Source organism: Microtus ochrogaster, chromosome 16, assembly GCF_000317375.1.
Source record: "Microtus ochrogaster isolate Prairie Vole_2 chromosome 16, MicOch1.0, whole genome shotgun sequence".
In the NCBI taxonomy this organism is placed as follows: Eukaryota; Metazoa; Chordata; class Mammalia; order Rodentia; family Cricetidae; genus Microtus; species Microtus ochrogaster.
In genome coordinates this window covers 39,288,601-39,309,862 of record NC_022018.1, presented here as the reverse complement: position 1 = coordinate 39,309,862, position 21,262 = coordinate 39,288,601, and the positions used below count along the sequence as shown (strand labels likewise).

Below are 21,262 nucleotides of genomic sequence, written 5' to 3'. Positions count from 1 at the left end.
AAAAAAAAAAAAAAAAAAAAGAAATTGCTCTACAGGTTTGCCTACAGTCTGATCTTAAGGAGGCATTTTCTCAAGTAGGGTTTGCTCCTCTCAGATGACTCGTCTGTGTGATGTTGACATAAAACTAACCAGCACTGGTCCTAAAGGGATTACTGTCCATCCTCAGAGTCCAGCAGAAAGCTACAGGAACAAGAAGTTTAGCACTCACATCTTCAAATACAGTCATGACACTTAGACCAAGCGGGAAGCAGGGTGAGACTATGAACTTTCAAAATCCGTCTCCCAGTGTGAAGGTCTCATACCTCCCAAACCACCAACAAATGGGGATCAAATGTTCAAGTATCTAAGTCTATGGGGGACATTTCTCATTCAAGCCACCACACCCAAAACCAAAGTACAGATGCATAAACAAAATATAGTAAATCTGTGTGATGAATATTATTTGATCATAAAGAGGAATGAAATATTGATGTACAGTATGACATGGATGAGCCTGGAAAAAAGCATGGTGAAGGATATAAATGAGATATAAAGACCACACATTGCATAATTCCGTGGATCTGAAATGTCCAGGATTGGAAAATCTACAGAAACAGATAACAGCAACTTCCCAGAGCTGGGAAGGGGGAATGGGATTAGAGTCTGGAGCTGGCACCGAGTTTAAACTGTTTTGGGAGGGAAAAAAATGTTCCAGAATTATACTGTGCTAATAATGTTTGCAGAGCTCTGGGGACAGACTAAAGATCATTGAGCCATGCACTTTAAGTGGGCATGTATATATCATGATGAGAAATGTGTGTGTGCAACTACAGATGCACTAGTTGCATACAGCTGCGGCCTCCCGTGAGACAGTCAGGTTGCTGGCTGGCCTGAAGTCATCTGAAAGCCTGATGGGAGGGGAGAGGGATATGATTCTGGCACTGTGGCCCTGTTTGTGGTGGCTGCTGGCAGATGATGACTTTAATTCATTGTTCCTTGCCAAGTGACCCTTTCCATGAGGCTTTCTCATTCTTCTTAGAGTATAGCAGCTGGCTTTTCTGGTCACGAGTGAACGAGAGAGCAAAGCCTGTACCTTTTATGACCTCATTGTCTGTGTAAGGCCTTTTGATGGCATAAAGGTGTGGAAGCAGCGGGGGACTGACTGGAGGCCTGCTGGGAAGTTGGCTCTAAGTGGTGACTAAGTCCATCTGCTTCCTCTTGCCCAGCTCATTAGTTAGAGCTTGCCTACCAGGTAACACCTTCCTGTGTACACACCCAAAAATCCATATCCAAATGTGTATACACGCGTGCGCGTGCACACACACACACACACACAAACACACACACGGTCTTTTTTGTAAAATCTGACTTGGTCTGAAGGTAATGGATTCTTTAGAGGTAAATTTTCAAGATGAGTTAAACATGAAAGAAGCTGTTTTCTGACTACCATACACTGTAGCATTTGGCAAAAATATGTGTGTACAGGAAATGTCATTTCCTGTTGCCATCCCACTATTAGGAAGTGGGAAACTCCAATCCTCTTGCTCAGAACCATGAAAAGCACAGACACAGTTTGAATCAGGCTGCTTACTCCTGTCATTTATATGCTTGAAAGTTTTGTTTGAATGGTTTTATTTGGAGACATTTAAGCTTGGGTGGTCCTTGTGTTGCCCCTGGGTGAAAGGATTGTTTTGCCCTGATTGCACAAGCTTGTTGTTGTATCTATTCCCCTAAAGCAGCAGAAAAGAAATCAAAAAGCACCTTCCTATTGCCAAAGAAAGGGAACAAAGTTTACCCAACTAAAGAAGGCAGAGCCAAGAGAGTGAGGTAGGGTTCTGCAAATGCTAGTTGGTCTCTCCTGGACATACCAACAGGAGACCTTTATTTTATTTTCAATAAAGAGATCTCACCCAGTCAGAGTTCTGGGAAATCCTGAGTTCTTTATACCACCCCAGGGTACCTGAGGCAGGGTGAAGGGAAGAAGGAACTGGGCACCAGAGCTCTCTGGCTCAATGCTGCTTTGCTAACCAGGCCTGCCACCCCGGGGCTGGCACTTCCCTGCCGTGAGCCTCATTTCTATTCTGTAGCATGAGATTACTGGACTAGCTCTAGGGTCCCCAGACCTTCAGATCCCAATGACAGCAGGGATATTCTGGACATAATGGGCATTTCCCTCTGTGGCCAAATAAAGATCTATCCCCCCACCCCCACCCAACACACACAAACTCAGTATCTACAGTTGGTGTGGGAGGTCCTTCTATGTGTTGCTTTTATTGGTTAATGAATAAAGAAACTGGCTTGGCCTATAGCATGTGAGGAGGATGGCGGAGTTAGAGAGAAGTCATGGAGTCGCTGCCAGTCAGACATGCCGAAACTTTGTTGGTAAACCATAGCCATGTGGTGATATACAGATTAATAGAAATGGGTTAAATTAATATGTAAGAGTTAACCAATAAAAAGCTAGAGCTAATGGGCCAAGCAGTGATTTTATTAATACAATTTCTGTGTGATTATTTCAGATCTAAGCTAGCCGGGCAGCCAGGAACCAACAAGCAGCCTCCCACTATATACAATGATCAGGCTTTCATTTTCTACCTCGCCCCAGAAGAAAAAAAAATCACAACCTCCATATAAATGTATTAATTTAATGGAAAACAAGTTTTACAAAATACTCAATGTCTTTCCTGTCCTCACCCTCTGCACACTTTTGAAAATGCCACTGGTCATCATTTGGGGTCTCAGGCACTGCCTGTGCAGGGTCGCAGGGTCTCCTTCCCTCCAGGATTCAAAAATTCTCCAACAATATGTATGGCACACCCAGGGCCCCATTGCTTCCCAAAGGCTCGAGGAACAAGGCTGGGGGAGGCCTGGCAGAAAAGGCTATTTGACCTGCCGTCTTACGTCTCCGGGCACCAGTCACCATACTCCTTAGGTTCAGCTTCATCTCCCCCAGATGTGTTGGCAGCAGCCACTTGTGCTAAGCATTGCTTCTCCAAACGGCAGAAATGCTTTCACTATTGTCTACTGCTCACCAGCAGCACCCCCAACTCAGTCTGACATAGAGCTGACTCCTTTGGAGGGAAGGGTGGGAATTCACTCCCCTTACAACCCAATCCTGTCCCTAATCACCATGCCAGCAGCCAGTGTGGTATAATCATGCCCCACACCCCGATGTATATGTTAAAGCCTTAAATCCCAATGAATTCACATTTAGAGGTGAGGTAATTTAGGGTTAAATGCTTTCATGAGTGTGGGGCCTTGTGATGGGATTAGTCAGTCTCCTTGTAGGGAGAGACAACAGAGAGCTTCCTCTATTTTGCCCCCTGCTCTCTTCCCTCTCCTGGCAACACACACACACACACACACACACACACACACACACACACACACACACACAGACACATGTCCCAAGAGATAGCAGCCAGGACAATGACAAAGTACATTGGCAAGCCTGAGGGGTAGTCCACTGTCCTTTTGCCATACAATGTAACAGCAGGGGTAATACGGTTGTTAGAGAAGAAAAGGCAATAGGTGGGTTGGTTTGGAAAAAAAAAAACTGACATAAGATCACCCTTCAAGAATGGACCTCATGACCATGGGAGCCATGATGAGGCCTTGAGGTGGAAGGCATTAGAAAAGAGTAGTGCATGATAGCAGAGAAATGTAAATGTGGCATTAAGGGGAAGGAGAGGCTTCCTCCTGGGAAGGAGGGATAGTTTGAGGGGTGGGGGTTGGGGAGTGTTAGTTGTAGGGAGAGGTGGGGGGGAGTGTTGGTTTGGGGAGGGGTGTGTGTGTGTGTGTGTGTGTGTGTGTGTGTGTGTGTGTGTGTGGCCTTGTTTCTTCAGGCTATGGGAATCTGGAAGTTTAGAGTGATCAGTGTCTTAAAATGGCAGGCCCATATCCAACATTGGCGATCCCCTAGAAGATGTATGAACAGCCTATTTGCTCTAGACAGTGACCCATGACTACCAAAATGGTTGAGCCACTACCAAAGCCAGGACTCTGTACAAAAATCAAGACAGTAAACTGCTGGACCTCAGTTTTGCCCATACTAGCTGAATAACTTCCAACAAAAAAAAAAATCACTGAAGTCTTTCTGCTTTGCCTTTTGTCATTGTAGAATAGGGATCATAGATTTGTCTCAAAGGATTTGCAGAGAAGTGGAATTAATGATAGCAGTTGAGGTGTGAAAATAGTTGGTGCAATCTATAAATGCTGCTTCCTACTGTGACTAGCCATCTGTAAACCTCTAAGCCTGAATGAATGGAGCTGGCTGATGATAATTCACACGCCGAGAGAAGGAATTGTGAATGTAATGTCTCAGTCAGAACACAGAGTTCATCTTAGAGGAGGTATAGTGGGGGACATGACTTCAGAGTAAGCTTGGTCACAGGGTAGGAGGGGTGCTGTGTGTCTTTGAAGAGTCTCATGGGGCAATAGGGCCTCTGCGAAAAGGCTACAGCTTCCCTGCTAGATTCAATCTAAGCAAGCCTGCTAGTCCTGTCTATCTCAGTCTTGAATTCCACTGGAAAGGTGTGGGTCTGGGTGGTGCACAGGTTCTTATTAGGGCATTCTGGAGAGAGGTTGCCTTCATCCAGTCAAGTCAAATGGCTAATGAAGTCCAGGGGACTTCTGAGGCCATGGGAGGCAGGAGTCACGAGGTCTTGAGAGGAACACACACAGAGAAGAAGCCTAGCCTATTGGATTACGTGATGCCTGCTGGTGTGGTGGGAAACAGAGTGTGTGAGAAGTCACTTGTGGGTTAAGACTTCAGGGAGCAAGGGTTCGGCAGATCAGGGGTTGTCTGTCTGTCTGTCTTGGAGGAGAAGCCCATGCAGCAGGCCTGCACAGGCAAGCAGAGGTCTGCGGAAGAGAGCGAATGTTCCCAGGAGGCAAAGGGAAGAGGTTGCCAGTCTGGCCTTCCTCTAGGGGAAGCCTGTGAGGGGATCTTAGTGGTTTCCCCAGGTCTGATGTGAAGCTCTGTGCTTGAGCGTCTGCTGACGTAGTGTGGTTCATGGAATTAACACGGAAATGGTAAGGCTGTGGGCCTTGCCTCTAATATCTTGAGAGAGAATTGTGTACAGCCTGCCACATTTCCATATACGTAAGAGGCTACAGGGGAGACGAGTTTAGCAATTTAAGCTCTAAAAACAATTGCTTGTTTTCTTGTTTGGGCTAGGGATTGAACTAACAGCCCCAAGAACACTAAGTAAACAGTTTACCATGGGGGCTATATTCCCATTCTCTTCTTAATATTTACTTTTTATGACACAAGCTCTTCCCAAGCTGCTTAGGCTGGCCTTGACCTTGCCATCCTCCTGCCTCAGCCTTTGGACTGCCTGAGATTATGGGGGTGCACTGTCATGTCCCACACAATGTTAACACTTTTTAAACATTTTCAGTCATGGAACAGAGGAAGCAAGTCAAGAAAGACGGAACAGAGAGGTGGTCATCCTCAGGCTTGAGCAGAAGGATGGTTCCAGAATACCAGCTCTCATCAACCTGGATGGGGGTGGACAGGAAGGCTTCAGAGCAGTTTTCAGTTAGCTGAGATGATTGTTGGCATGCTTGCTGATCAGTCTCAATACGGGAAACTTTGGGTTTGGTATATGAGGAAAGATCACTGTCTGGCACAGACTTCACTAACGAATGGCTGCAGCTCTCCTCATTGTCGGGGCTCTCTTCATCTCAAGATGTTCTATGCAATCTTCCTCCTCCTTGTCTTTGAAACCCCTTGTTCTTCTGTACCTCCCAGGGTCCACCAACAGTCCTCCATGGTGTGAAAGGCACCATCTACCGCAAGCTTTCGCTTTCACCCTCTCCCAACTAAGCTCGTTATCACTGGAGAATGTCTGTAACTTTAGGTTGACAACACTGCACTAAGACCCTAATACTGACAGGAGAAGAATACAATTGACACAAAGTATGAGGCCCATTCGATAACAACACAGGAGTCAACCAAAATAGAAAAAAAGAAATGCTAATTCCAGAAAAATAATATTTTTCACAATATGTTATGATTGGGTATTTATAATTAATGATCATATTGTAAACATACGAATATTAATCTATATGAAATTCCTCTTTACTTCGGGAAGGATTGGGGTGGGGAGGCTATATGTATGTGGTTAGGGTAGGATTGGTACCAGAAAACAGACAATACAAGGGGCAGTGGGATACATGTACTACTAAGGGATGTAGAAGTACATTTCCAGTTTCTGCTAAAAACCCATTACATTATCTGAACGTGGGAGGGGAAGAAAATGTGGTCTATACTCAAAGGAATACACTCAGTTCTGGAAAAGAAGCCTTATTTTCAGCAGCCTAAGTAGAGTGGAGTATATTATGCAATAAACCAAACACATGAAGATAAAATACCACATGTCCTCACATGTGGAATATAAAAGAGGAAAAGGGGAGGAGGACAGTTGATGGAAAAACAGTCAGAGGATCCAAGTCTCAGAAAGGGGGCTAAGTCTGAACTTTAAAGACAAATGCACAACATGTTGAATATACCTGTTTTAGTTACATTTCAATGCCTAAAAACAATATTTTTATGTCCTCAATACAAAAAGTTAAAATACCTGAGATGTCTGGGTCAAACAGCTTAATTTTATCACCCTGCTCTATTTTTATTGTAATTCAAAAACTACAATATGATCTTTAGTTCCATAGATATATGTAAATTGTCCACACATAATTAAACGAGGAAGTGGATGCAGGAGCTAGAATGTGTTTGGCGCTAGTTTTTAAGTGAATGCAGGACTGGAGAATAGGATCAGGCCTGTAGAGCATTAGCAGCTGTTGAATCTAGGTCTTGAGCTGAGAGACCGAAGCCTTGACTAGAGAGCAGACATCGGAGCAGCCAGACTCCCTCAGTCTCAGGAAGCTTGAGTCACACAGGGATCCTGCTGGGACTCACCTGCCGACTGAGCAGGTCCAAGGTGGGGCATGAGACTCTGGGGAGGACTGATGTGTGGAAGTGAATCAACAACACTTCAGAGGCCCTAAATTCTTCAGGCTTGCTTGCTGCTGCAGTAACTCTGAGGTAGGGGTGAGAAAGAGTGGGGTCGTAGGGGTCAGGGGTTGAGAGAAGATTTCCTGGAGCATTTGCTCCCAGCCTGGCAGCTCATCAAGGACCCCAGGGCTTCAAACAGACTGATGCCTCTATCCTGACCTGAGAAAAATCTCTTGGTGCAACCTGGCTATTGAGAAAAGCCAGGTTTTCTCAATATGTGATCCTGAAGTCAAGCAGTGCCCAAGACCACCAACGCTGGGAGAATTCTTGTTCTTGGGCTGGCATGAGAACTAGGTACCAGAAACAGAGTAAGAGGTTCATCCCAAGCACTTTTCTTGGGTCTTTAACGTTACAGGGGGTAACCTAAAAACTCTGTAAGAGTGATGCATCATATTTTAGATGAAAGTTAGCACAACACTCAACAATAAATAAAGTAGAAAAATGTAAAGGGTGGAATTCATAGTAGTACCAAGTGGAGTCCTACTGGAGTGTTTGGATTGAGGGAAATCGGTGATACTGATCTTCTAAGCTGTAGACCAGCTTTCTGGTCTCCCAAGCCCTTCGCTAAACCATCCAGTTAAGGATGGCAGAGGTGGGGCCATTTGCAGGGCTTTGTGAGGCTCCTCCCGCACTGTCCCTGACACCAGTGATGTGCTGGTCTACCCTAGTCCTGACATTTCAGAGTTGGAGCACAGAAATCCCACCAATACCTCAGGTATTTATTGAGCTTCAAGTGTCTACAAATACTAACTCGCTCCTCAGCTTTGGCCTTGTGGAGTGTTACTTCCTAGTACAGGTGGGAAAACTCAGCACAATGACTTGCTCACAACTACCCAGCAAGTAAGACATTGCACAAAATCAAACCCAGTCTGTCGGCTCGCCAAGTCAATGAGCACAACTACTTAGACAAAAAAAAAAAAAAAAAAGCGCCCCTTATCACACGGAGCACAACAGAAACATTAAAAATAAGAACAATGCCAGCAACAGAACCAACACATCTGATTCACGGGACCCTCTCTCTGTATTTATTGAATTTGGGTAATAAGAGAGTAAGGCTATCAATTGAGACTCAGCATCACCGGATGGTGTACCTATCCCACTTTTTCTCGGGGTCATAGGGCTCCCAGCGGCTGGCGGGGAAGATGTGTTTGTTCTTCTCGTACCAGCTGCGCAGCACCACCTTGCCCGCGTGCGACTCATCTTTCTCCATCGTGGCATCGTTCAGCAGCCGCACATCGTCGTGCACATCGAAGCTGAAAAGTGGCCCGCTCTTGCCCCGCGCCTTGGCCACAATGAAATCGTAGAAGGTGTGGTAGTGTGGCAGGATGAGGTCCTCCTTGACATACATGAGCTGCTCCACCCCCACCGCGCGCAGCTCCCGGAAGTCCCTGCGCAGCCCCTGAAGAGCCCGCTTCAGGAACTGCTGTACGGTGCTGCCCTTGCGCATGCGCACCATGCGCCGGTGGCCAGAACCATCCCAGTAGCTGAAAGTGATCTCCACCTCCTCGCCCTTCACTTTCTCGCGCTTCGCCTCCCATTCCTGCCGCAGCTCCTCCCGCAGCCGGTTCTCCTCCTCCTCGCGCTCACGGTCGGGCAGGAAGCTGGTATCCACATCGGGGTTCTTGCCCAAGTTCTTCTTGGGCCCACCACTCTGGGCCTCAGTGCCCTCCCCCCAGCGGCCATCCTCTTGGTCATCTTCCTCATCTAGAGTGAAGGACAAGTTGGAGATCTTCCTCTTGCGCTCCCGCCGACGCTCCTTCTCGCGCAGCATCTCCAGCTGTAGCCGGCGCTGCTCCTGCTGCTCCCTCTTGGCCAGTTGCATCTCCCGCTCCCTCAGCAGGGCCTCCTGCTTGGCCTTCATGTCATTCAGGGTCACCAGGCCCACCGTACTGGACTTCAGCTCAGCCTCCACGGCATCGTAGTGTGCCGAGAACTTCTTGTCCACCTTGGATTTCATGATGGTCTCCTCTGCGATACGCTGCTTCAGCACCTCCATCTGCTCCTTCTGCTTCTCCCGCTTCTTGATCAGGTGCATTGCCCTGCCGGCCTCCCGCATGGTGCCCTTGTACTGCGCCATGCCTGCAGCCCAGCCCCACCCCTATGGCCAGCTCAGTCTCTGTCTCTAGTAGCCTTTCAGGTCTGACATCAGATTCTACACCTAGGAACAAACAAACAAAACACGGTTGAGGCTGGAAGGTCTACAAGAGCATGCCTTAATCCCAGGCAGAGGTAGGCGAATCTCTGTGAGTTCGAGGCCAGCCTGGTCTACAAGAGCTAGTTCCAGGATAGGCTCCAAAGCTACAAAGAAACTTGTCTTGAAAAAAAAAAAAACCAAGACAAAACAAAACCAAAAACAAATGGTCGAGAATCGGGCTGGCACAGCAGCATCATTAATGACCTATACCATCACCTTGTGATAGAACTTCCTCTCTGTCGGATGATTCTGTCTCCAAGATGTAGTGATATTTCATTGGTATTTTAATAAAGCAAGCTTACCTGAAGATCAGAAAGTAAAATAACCACATTGGTAAGCCATACAGACCAGGCAGTGGTGACACACACCTTTAATCCCAGTAGCCACACTAGTGCACCATAGAAACTTGGTGGTAGTGGTGCAGGCCTTTAATGCCAGCACTAGAGAAACAGAAGCCGGGATCAGATAGGAACTTGGTCTCTTTCAAAGTCAAAGGATTTCTTAGAGGTAACAACTTTAGTGGCTTGGCTGTTCTGCTTTTCTGGTCTTCAGGTTGAACTTCAGTATCTATCTCTACGTTTTTATTATTTGTGCTACATTGAGGTGACCCAGTGTGGTAACTACTGGCCATGTAAGGCCCTTGAGTCCATGAAATGCAACTGCTGTCATCAAGGAAGCAATTTTACTTCAAGTTGAGATAGCCTTGTGTGACTTCTGTACAAGGTGGATTTAAAGAGCTGCAGGTAGAGATTGACCTACAGAGAAAACCCCCATAACACATGCTGCCCAGGTGTCTGCTCCAGCATAGCCATGTAAGAGCAGGGCACAAGAGAACCTGTGCCTGGGCTCGTGAGAACTGGCCATAGAAACCGTATCTTCTGATGAAGAACGTTGGCCCTGCAGGACGGCACCTGTCTTTGTTGGCAAGCAAGGAAAGGAGAAGAGTTATCAGGGGCTTTTCTACATTCACCTCGTTGGAAAATGGTGGTGCTAGATTAATTTTCCATTAATGTTCTCGTCATGGCAGGTCCTGATGAGCTTCCATCACTACCACAGTCCTGGGAGTGATTTCTGCGTGGAGTGCTAATTGCACTCACCTTGTGTCAGTGCTAAAGCACACAGAAGCAAATCAACACTGAAGTCTCCCTCCCTTGATGTGAGAATGAAGACTTCAGAGAAACTGCATGCAACAGAAGCAGGCTAACCACAAAGTGCCTTCTCCTCGCTTCAGCCAAAGCAGAAGAGAGACCTCCTAACTTAATGGACTCAACTTGAATTGACCACTTTCTACCAGTACCTCTTGTACCTTCCTTACCCTTCTGGAGCTCTGTGATTACTCCATGGACTCTAACACCCACACACCCCATGACAACTGACATCCTCTTATCCAGCTGTTCCCATACCCCAAACTGGTCCCCCCCCATGCCCTCTGGAACACAATGTGTCAGCAAAGTCTTAGGACATCCCCTTTAACCTTCTGGGAGTAGACTGAAGCCCAGGTCTCCTTTAAGGACACCATTTCTCCACATAGCTCCATGAAAATGTCTTGCTCTGACATTCTCCATCATACTGAAAATCTAAATGAGAGACCCATGTTTTCACCATCTCAATAGCATCTTTGTTCTCTTTGCTGTTGCAAGCCGCCATGGAGCTCATGCTGCTCCCTGGCCTGCTGATGTCCCAACTGCTCGAATTCCCTGTCTTGCTAAGTCCTTGGAGATCATTAGCACATGGCTCCCTTGCTGCCTTCTCCCATCCTAGCCCGTTGCTATCCTGGATGTCATCTGCAGGGGCCACCCAGTACCTTCACCTCACTTCTAACAACCTCTTCCCGTGTCCACTTCTTCTCCTGTCCACAGGGTGATACCTTAGCTCTCATCACAACCAACAGATTCATCTTCAATTCCCTACATCATTCCTTTGCATTCATGTTCTCTGGCTGTCTGGATTCCAACGGTCCTCTGTTAGCCCAGACCTCCACATCCAGAGGCTCTCTACACCCACCCATTATTGTCACAACCTCCTATACTTCTTTCTGCCTTTCCTACCCATCAAGGACCAAACGACTTCCTAACCCTTCACACCTCTTGCCTGATGAAATTTTCATCTAAGAAATCCTAATCCTCGCTGGGCGGTGGTGGTGCACACCTTTAATCCCAGCACTTGGGAGGCAGAGACAGGTAGATTTCAGTGAGTCCAAGGCAGCCTGGTCTACAGAGGAAGTTCCAAGACAGTCAGGGTTACACAGAAAAACCCTGTTTTGAAAAACCCAAACCAAAAAAAAAAAAGAAAGAAATAAAAAAGAAACTCTAATCTTAATTAAACCTGGAGTTATCTATCAGCCCTTATATCCAAGTAGTTGATGACCAAGAAAATAAACAAACTGCCAGCCAGCCTCACTTTAAATTCATGACTATAGGCTCCACTGTCTGTGATAGCAAACTAAAAACGATTAAAAAAAAAAAAGCAAAACAAAACAAAACTCAAACAAACCAAAAACAGCCAACCAAACAATGACAACAAAAACAGAACAACAACTTGCTGGCTTTCGTTCTTGCCACTCAGCACTTTGTTTTGGAACTGTAGAAGCGAAAATACATGACTAGCTGCTTACAGTTTATTTTTGGTTATAATTAGACATGTGGCTTTATCGAAGGCTTTTTATCCCCCATTAATTTTTATCCGTGCATACAATACAGGCCATTCTTTTTGGTGTTCAGCCATGGAAGTTTCCACAAATGCCCAGGTGCCTGTACATCTTGGTAAACTGTAGTCCTCATTTCAGGAACACCTATGGTGGCATACCTTTGGCTCCAACAGGCCCTGGGGCTGCTTTCCTGATCACCACGAGCAGAGTGCTGCCTGAGGGCACAGAGCTTGGTCCAGTCTTAGGGTGGCGCTCCAGCTCCGTGCTGGGGTCCAGATAGGCACAAACAGCTGGAGCTGATAAAATCCTGAACTCTGCCATTATGCACCTCCCTGACCTCCACCCCCTGGCTGCAGTGCCACACACTGCTGTGTTATCAGTTACTCAAACGAAACTCTTAGCCCGGGACTTCCTGTCTCAGTGTTGTGGTTGAAAGTTCAGTCTTCAAGACCAATCGAAGGAAGGAGAAAGGACTGATTAACTTTTGATCTGGGTGAGATCTTCCTGAAGCTCCATTGTAAAAGACTCTTGGCAACATCTTTAAGAAAAAGTTAGAGTGAAAGCAGTGGAGCTGTCCCAGCAGGTGGAACGCTGACAGCCCAGGTTTCATGTAAAAAGGAGCCAGAGGGAATGGCCCAGGTCTGCAGCCCAGCAGTCCTGCAGTGAAAAGGGAAGCAGACAGCCATAGCCCCACCGGGTGAAGCTTAGAGGCCAGCACAGCAGCTGAAACAAGTCCCTCCCCCAACACACACACACACACACACACACACACACACACACACACACACACGAACAATTTTTAGTATTTTACTTAAAGTGACACTGCCGTCTTTCTGGTGCCCAGCACTATGGATTTTAGCTTGTACACAATCATGCACAGCAGGTTTTCCTATCCTTGGTTCTGCTTTTCAGCTTCAGTTATCTGCACCCAGGGGCTGGACAGATAGTTCAGTGGTTAGGACCACTTAATGCTTTTGCAGAGGACCTGGGTTCCATTTCCAGCACCCACATAGCAACTCACAACCATCTGAGCCTCCAATTCCAGGGGATCCAGTACCCTCTTCTGGCCTCTCCAGGCATTTGCGTGTATGTGGTACACAGACATGCATGTAGGCAGATCATTCATCTACATAAATTTTTTAATAAAAAATTAATTATACGACTCAACAACAGCCCAGAAAACTTGAAATGGAAATTTCTGGAAATTAACAATTCATAATTTTTAATGGCACAGTGTCTTGCCATTCTATTTGAGACTTCCTATTGTCTATATATAATTCCTTCATGTGACATGTGACCTGCAAGGATTTTTAGCTTATCTTTTAGACTTGTAGATGTCCTTTGTAGAAAAAGAAAAACAGTTTTAATTTTGACGAAGTCCAATTTATCAGCTGTCTATTTACGGATCATGTTTTTGGTATTTAAACCAAGGTCATAAAATCGGTTTCTTATGAGCTCTTCTAAAAGTTTTGCAGTTTTCTATTTAGTTTTATGGCCCACTTTGAGTTATTTTAGAATTGTTTTGAAATTTCCATCTAAATAAATGCTGAACTTCCCTCAGCATTGGCAATTTTAAGTAACCAGTCTGCCACCACAACCATTCCTTCCTTCCCTATCTTTCTTTCTCCCTCTTTCTCTCCCCTTCCTCTCTCCCTCCTTCTCCCCCCCCCCTCTCCCTTTGGCTGACACTTCTGGGTTCCAGGGCCACGCATGTGTGGACAAGCCCTCAGGCAGAAGTTTCTAATGACCCCAGGAATTTTAAAGGACCCCACATGACCCACATGCAGCATGGTTGCATCATCTACGTATGATGCAGCTGCATGAGCCCTTGCATGCATGTATGAGATCCATAATCTGCATATGATGCAGCCATGTCATCTCCCTGTGCACATGTGCTGGATGCTCCATCTTCAAGCTCTCTCTCTCTCTGCACACCGACCTCACCAGGCTTGTGCACCCGCCCCCCAATAAACTCCTAAGCGGGTTTGTTGCATGTTCTGTGTTTCCTTCTCACTCACACCAGGTAATTTCACTAGGAATTGAACCCAGTCATCTCCCAAGGCAGGCAATCTCTGTGCCACTGATCTATCACTCCTACCACATTGCTGAAATTTCTAAAAACAGACCCCCATCTCCCCAAATACTTCCCAAGACAAGTAAGATGTCCATTCTGATACAGGAAGTCCACTCTCCAACACACAACTCATAAGATATAGGAGGTTCAGAGTTTACTAAATAGAGCTGTGCTTCATTTGTAACAAGAATTAACTGCCTGAATTTCTGTCACACCAAGGGATTGTCTGTATCACCCATGGGTTAGGATTGGGTCATTGTGCTTTAAGTGATCATGCCCCTTGTCCTCCCTGGCAGAACTGTGACGCAAAGGATCCTGAAATTCTGAGCAGTGACAGGTGGAGGTGCTATGGGTTAATATAAAATGCTCTCACAGATGTGTGTTTTGAAGGTTTGTTTCCCACTTGTGAGAAACATCAGGAGCTCAGGCCTACCTGAAGGGAGTGGGGTCACTGAGGTTGGGTCCTTGTGGGTAGGAGGTGTATTTGTCCCCTTTCTGTCATGCTTTCTTTCCTGGCCTGCCATAAAGTGAAGAGCTTTCTTATGCCACATGCTCCCATAGCCATGATGTCTTTTTCAAGCAAGTGGGACCAAATGACCACAGACTGAATCTTTTGAAACTGTGAACCAAAAGAAATTCTTTCTTCATTAAGTTGCTTCTGTTGGGCCACAGTGGTGAGAAGCTCACAACCAGAGGATGTTTCTTACATTTTATAATCCTGAGATTATCAGTGTGACCACCAACCACAGCCACCAAGTCCCCAGGGCTTGCACCTAAGAATTAACTGCATTTTATATGCCAGAGGGCTTTGGTAGAGAGCATGGTTGCCAGGATTCAGTAATTTCGCTATACAATGGTTTCCAAGACTGAACCAAGGATCTGTTTGGCAGGACTGCAGATGATTAGATAAAACAGTGAGGTAATTTCTTATCATTGTGGCAGAATGACTGACGTAGATGACTTCAAAAGAGAAAAGATTTATCGAGCCCACAGGTTCAGAGGACTGTCCACTATGGCGGGGAGGATAAGGTGAGACAGAGCAGTTTCCATCAGGGTGGTGAAGAAGCAGAAGAGGGGACGCCTAGACTGTGACCAGTGTCTCCCCCCCCCCACTCCCTTTCATTCCCTCTAGGTTCTCCAGCTTATGGGTCAGGCCAGGTCCCCTCTGACATTAGTTTACCCTCTCTGGAAATGTCCTCACAGACGCACACAGCTACAGTGCGCATTGTAATCTCCCAAGTGTTTCTCAATTTGTTCGTAAGTTGACAACTGAGATAGTTCGTCCCAGATGGACGGGTTTGGGCTAGGTCACCCACCCCCTTGCTCCTGCAATACTTCTATTTTCCTGCTTTAGGACTTGGATGATTAACAGCTTCAATGGTATTTGGTGACTGAATAAAGAAATGTTACACCGTTTGAGTGTGTGATTCTGGGATGCTGTTGATATCGGCAACTCCAGGTGTCACGGTCAAGATATTCCCTGCCACGTTTTCCTTCTCTGTTTAGAATCAAAGTGCCAGAGCTCACTCTTTCCAAATCCACGAGGCTCTGATCTTCTGCACCTGGCAACCAGAGATGAAGCCTGGCAGAGTGGAAGTCATGTTGCCTGAGGCCCCTGCTGTCCATACGAGGTTCTCATACTGACAGTAAAGCAAATTTGCTGTTTAGAGAGGTCACATGACTATTTTAAGCTTCAGGTTGGTTGGTTGGTTTTCCATCTGAACTCTTGCAAGCTGAGACTTTCTGGCCCCTTTGACTGGGATAGGATTAGGATTCAGCCAAGAATATAGCTTCGCAACTCAAATTTTAAGTTCACCACAAGACATTAGGATAAAAAGAACCCATGGTCTGTTAGCATCGCACACCGCCTTCCGGAAGAAGGGTTTATTAACCAGAGACTCCAAACTCCAGTTCCGGGAGCAGGAGATGCAAGCTTACAGGGTCAATCTAATTAGACTTTGTCCATTCACAACAGTGCTGGCGTGTTATCAACTCGGTCCAAAGGCGAATCCAACAGGGCTGAAGGTGCAAGAACCCTGGGGTGGCAATCGAGGAGGAGGGAGTCACTGACCCTCACAGATAGAGCCTGACAAAGCCCTGGGAACCATGGCTCATACTTTCAAAGAAGCCAGTTCTGAACCACTTTGGCAGGCACTCGAGCTGGGAGGCAGTCAGGAAAAAAAAAAAAAAAAAAAAAAAAAAAGCCTCTCCATGCCTGGTTTCTTGGTTGAGGAGGATTCTTTTCTCCAACTTTCCAGGAAAGGGAGACTTTTTTCCTTCCTTCTCTTCACAGCTCTTTGTCTTCCTCTCCCCTAAAACAACTGCTCCCAAGTACAGATGTCATAGCCTGGATTTCTGCCTGACTTGTTTTCATTTAGCTCTTTATTATAAAATGAAACTAGTTTGGCACTTGGTAAAATATTCTGACAGTTTTGTAAAATGATCTCTGAGTGATCTTAAATATGAGAACCATTATTAATAAATTGGGCTTTCTTCACAGACTTTGATGTATATGTTAGCATGGATTTTAATGTGAATGGAATTATTCTATATGTTGATAACTTCCAGCAACAGATACCTGTTTTCATCATAAAACTGAAGGTTCTACCTGATCTTTGAAAATGACCTCAATGTATTTTGTGCCCATCTTACTGTTGATGTTTTAAACCCTATAATAGTCATTATTATACATCTCTGTATAAGCTTCTGGTGCTTAATATCCATTAGTTGTGGTTATAGGTAACCGCTATTAACCCAATAACCTTGGTTTTGACCTGAAATTTAGCCTCTTATGTTGCTTAAATTCTGTGATCACACGTTTTACCACCACCCTCCTTTTTTTTTGTTTTGTTTTTTGTTTTTATTCGTGTATGTGTGTGTGTGTGTTTGTGTGGTGCTGGGGATGGAACCCTGGCCTCATGCGTGCTAGGCAAGCATTCTACTGCTGAGCGGCACCACAGATCTTTACTTGTTTTCCTCCTGAGAGTTGTTCTTTTCTTATTGATTTACCAGGATTTATACATAGATAACACTAACCCTTAGTCTGTCATATAAGTGTCAAATGTTTCTCCCCATTTGTTGTTTGCCTTAACTTCACTTACATAGGAAATTTTTACATTTTCATTTTTATGTCTCTATCCATCTTGGATGACTTGTGAATTTTACATATAAAACTGGGTTTTCTATTTTTAGTCATTTGTTTCTTCACTTATATATTCTAGTTGGGATCTGTTTCTGAAGATAATGCGAGCAAAGGATTTAGGTTTTTGTATTTCTTTAATTTTTCTATAAGATACAATCAAAACAAACATTTAGACTATTAGTTCAACCTGCTCCATGGCCCTTGACAGCCACATGAGTAATAGTGAAATTAGCAGACAGGAGTGATTTATAGATCTATAACTTCTAAGTCTGCTTGCACACTAGCAGTTGAGAGCCTTTCCACAAACAGACAAGAGAAGCGTGCCTCAAACTGGCTTCAAAAAATACTTAATAATGCACTTTATCAGAAGCTATGTGAGGCTATCTGGGCTATGCATGAGGTTTCATTCGGAAGTTTAGTGATCCCCTTCCTTTCTGTTGAAACAGACACAGGTTGACACTCATTATCCATAAGATGATTCTAGCCTTTTCTAGGGCCCACATGCTGTCTTGTTGGATTACTTAAGAGTTTGGACTCAGATCTCCTGACTGATTTCTTCTTACTTTGTCTACTCACTGTGACCAGGACAACGGTCTCTTCAGGTAAGGTAGTCAAGGTCTTCCCTGGTGCTGGGGTAGCTAAAATAAAAAGCATGGGCCACATAAAAGAAAGCCTTTTGAGCGACCATATTACAGGCCCTATGGAATCACAGCCTTCTGTTTCCTCTAAAGATAAGATCACAGAAGTGTTAACTTAATAAGAGACAATACCACCATGCCCCATGCTGCCAAGAAACCGCATTTCAGTCAGCCAGCATTCCCTGACTATATCAACATGCCCAAGGTGATCAGTTTGTAAGGAGGGAGAGGTTACTTTGGCTTATACTTCTGAGAGTTTCATCTCCCGGCCAATGGATCTCACTGTGGAAGCACAGAGCAGATGAAGCTGGTAAACCAGCACTTCACAGCCCCCATTAGGTCCCACCACTCACACATTCCATAATCTCATAGTGTCAATCTGGGACCAAGCTTTTAACACATTCCACTCTAAATCCAAAGGACAGAACACCTAGATCCCATAGGGACTTTGGGAAGCTCTCTGAAATAAATCTCAGCACTATGGGATGGAGAAACCATTTATTTCCAGGCTCCTATTCTCAGTGGCCGACAGTTACTCTATGGATATCGACATTCCTGTGTGTCAAGTTCATTGCCTCTGCAGTGGAGAAATCAGAGAGTTCACAGTCTCAGGTTCCCAGCATGAGGCTGCTCGGCTAGAACTACCTACTACTGCAGTGACAGAAAAGAGGGTTCAGAGCAACTTAACAGGAGCCCATGAAGTATTTGATATACAATCTATTATAACATAACTGTATCAGACTTGAGTTAAGGAGGTGGGCTTCTTAATAATTAATCTTGTCAACCAACAGGATTTGGAATTATAGAAAATGCAGCTGTGGGCATGTCTATGAGGGTATTTTCAGAAAGACTTAACAGAGGGAAAGCAAATTATCCTTAGGCATTACCATGCCATGGGCTCAATCCCACATTGAATAGAAAGGAGGAATAAAGCAAGCCAGATGAACACAAGCACTTACCTCTCTCTGCTTTCTGACTTGTGTTCCCAGCACCATGCCTCCCCATCCGTACAAAATGTTGAGTCAAAGGGTCAGCTACGATAAACACCTTCCCCCTTCTTTAAGTTTGCTTTTTGGCCAGGTATTTTTGTGAAAAGCAACCAATGTAACCCTCAAGTCCCAGTTTCAGTTCTTCTAGTCCATACTTAATAGCCCATGCCTGAATTATTACAATAATGCCTTTAAAATGTCTTCTTCATTTCTTCTGGTGTAGTTACTCTGGTAAGCATTCCTAAGTTACAATAAAAATGTTAATTCTAATGTTCCTGATAAGGTTCAACAGCCTCCTCTGCTTGCAAGGTAATGGAAAGATTCCTTTGCTCACCATTCATAGCTTCTTTCACGATTGGTTACTAGAGTGTAAACAGCTGTGCTTCCCACATCTGCCCCAGCTGGACTAAAGCCAATTCTCACCTTTGGATATATGAGCCAAGATTGTTCCTTCTGGTGCTTTGACAGATACTGTCTGTTCTAACTGACATAGAAAATATGTAAAACATTGACCAACTGCTCTGGCAGGCTCTAACCAATCAGGATAGAGGCTGGACCAATCAGGTGGTGGTCATGTATAACTGCCAACTTGGATTGATAGGTTGGTTTAGCCCCACTGCCAGCCCCTGCTCTCTGGCCAACTGAAATCTAATCTTTCCCTGAAGCTTTCCTGGACTGCTCTTGCCCACTGGGGCCTTTGATTGTTATAAATTACTGACTCATTGTGTGTAGGTTATTACTAAGGAGCTCAGGTGATGTACCAGTCTGAAACACTGGCACTCTCCTGACAGCGTGGTTTTATTGCCTTTTCATATGATAGTATTTGTGATCTTATCTACAGAGAAAGCACAAAGCCATTACTCCATCTTACTTGTAGGGTGGTTGAACAGAATAACTTTGAGATTTTGGAAAAGTTTTTTTTTTTTAAATTTCAAGGTTTTAGGACTGATAAAGATATAAATGTATGTGATTTTATTTCTAAATAAATAAATAGAAAACAAGAGAAAGTATTTACTTCAGAGCTCACAGCCTCTTAGTGGATGGTTCTTTGATTGATGTCTTAGAACTGTCCAATATGGGGAAACCCTACATAAACCCTTCACTGAGGGAGAGAACCTAATAATTTCTTTCATGTATAAGCTATGAAAGTTCAAGGGACTGAAATTTCTATGAAATGTTCTTTTTTGTCTATTTTCTGATTTTTTTTTTGAGACAGAGTCTTCCTACGCAGTTCAGGCTAGCCTCTAACTTGCAATCTTTGTGCCTCGGCCTCCTAAATAATGGGAAGGATTATGCCACACTATGCCCCAACTCTTTGGAATGCTCCTCACATAGCTGTTGGATGTATCCCTGAAAGCCACCCAACACCAAAATGGCTAACAACGTTTTAATCTGTGGGGTGATTTAAAAACACAGCTCCTGATTACTTGACACTCCCCCTGAGGGGTCTGCCTCTCTGCCCCTTGAATCTTCACAGTCCAGTGAGTGGGCTATATTCACAGAGAAGGCTTACCCATTGCCTATTTCTCTCCCAGGCTACTTCCCTTTGAGGTGTTCTGTGAAATGTTCAGCTCCAGCAGCTAAGTCTTGCCCTGCAATCACAGTCTTGATAAACAGCCCAGCAGCCCGGACAAGAGCCTGTTTGTCTCCATTCAATCAAACCTCTGATGGTTGTGAGGCACTATTTGGGGAAGAGCAGTTGTAATTTTTGTTCTGGGCGATGAGACATGTAATTGAAGCTCTCTAAGGGTGGAGCATTTGGGAGGGCAATCCTAGTGTGGCGGCCCTTCTCCACATGGTCTGGAATGGTGTGCCTCTGCTGTAGCAGCAAGCACAGCACAGCGGCTCTGCTATTGGTGACGAGACTGCTGAGACTGAGCTATCTGTCCTAGGGGATGTCTGGGCACACCATGGAAAAATCCTAATGGGCTATCTTTCTTTATGTCGTATGGGCTGGTATACCTCCTTGACAAATGTGCTCCATTAGGGAGCACATATAGAGACTGCCCTAGAATGCCTGATGGATCAGAGAACACACGGAAGTCCCCGAACGTCAGCTTATGCTACCTACGGGACAGACTGTTTGGCAGATCCCACTGCTGCTGCTGGGAGTGACAGGACATACAAGTGAGACTCAGCTGTCTGCTCAGAAAGAACTTGCCCACGTTGGAAAGAATTATAATTTGAAAATAAAATGTCGATGCCAACCTTCACCCTAGCTTCTAAATTGTCAGGAAGAGTAGATAATGGGGAGAAAAATGCTAAACTGTCTCAGACAAGATGGAGAGAACAAAAGCCGAGATAGAAGTGTTGGGTTACTGTTTCTTATTGCTGGGGGGGGGCAAGGAAAAGAGAGAGCTAATTGGATCTGTACTAAAACTTGGACTGCATAGGAAGAATCAGGCAGTGAGGGGAGAAACTGAGGTAGAAATGGCTTTGAGGACGCTGGGTAAGGGTGAGCAGTGTGTGAGGAGTCTGTCCACTGAGCAGGAGAGGACTGTTTCTCCAGAGACTTGAGATGGAGGTTAAGTCATCAGGGACCTCTGGGTGCGGCTTGTATGGCACTGTGGCCCCCTCTCTG

The 21,262-nt window shown here is 45.2% G+C and overlaps 1 protein-coding gene and 1 non-coding gene across 2 annotated transcripts in view; both read right to left on the bottom strand.

Moving 5' to 3' along the window:
* The window catches only part of LOC102000998, an 86,497-nt gene extending 67,309 nt beyond the window's left edge, over nucleotides 1–19,188 (bottom strand). The window contains exons 1-2 of the transcript XR_258447.2: nucleotides 19,105–19,188; nucleotides 17,631–17,692 (exon numbers count right to left, since the gene is read on the bottom strand). This is a non-coding gene — a transcript (uncharacterized LOC102000998). The remainder of the gene's footprint in view (nucleotides 1–17,630; nucleotides 17,693–19,104) is intronic.
* Nucleotides 8,014–9,074, bottom strand: Fam50b (family with sequence similarity 50 member B). Its single transcript, XM_026783136.1, has one exon. The coding sequence runs from the start codon at nucleotides 9,072–9,074 to the stop codon at nucleotides 8,073–8,075; it is 1,002 nt and encodes a 333-aa protein (XP_026638937.1). The 3' UTR covers nucleotides 8,014–8,072.
* Nucleotides 19,189–21,262: the final 2,074 nt, after the last annotated feature.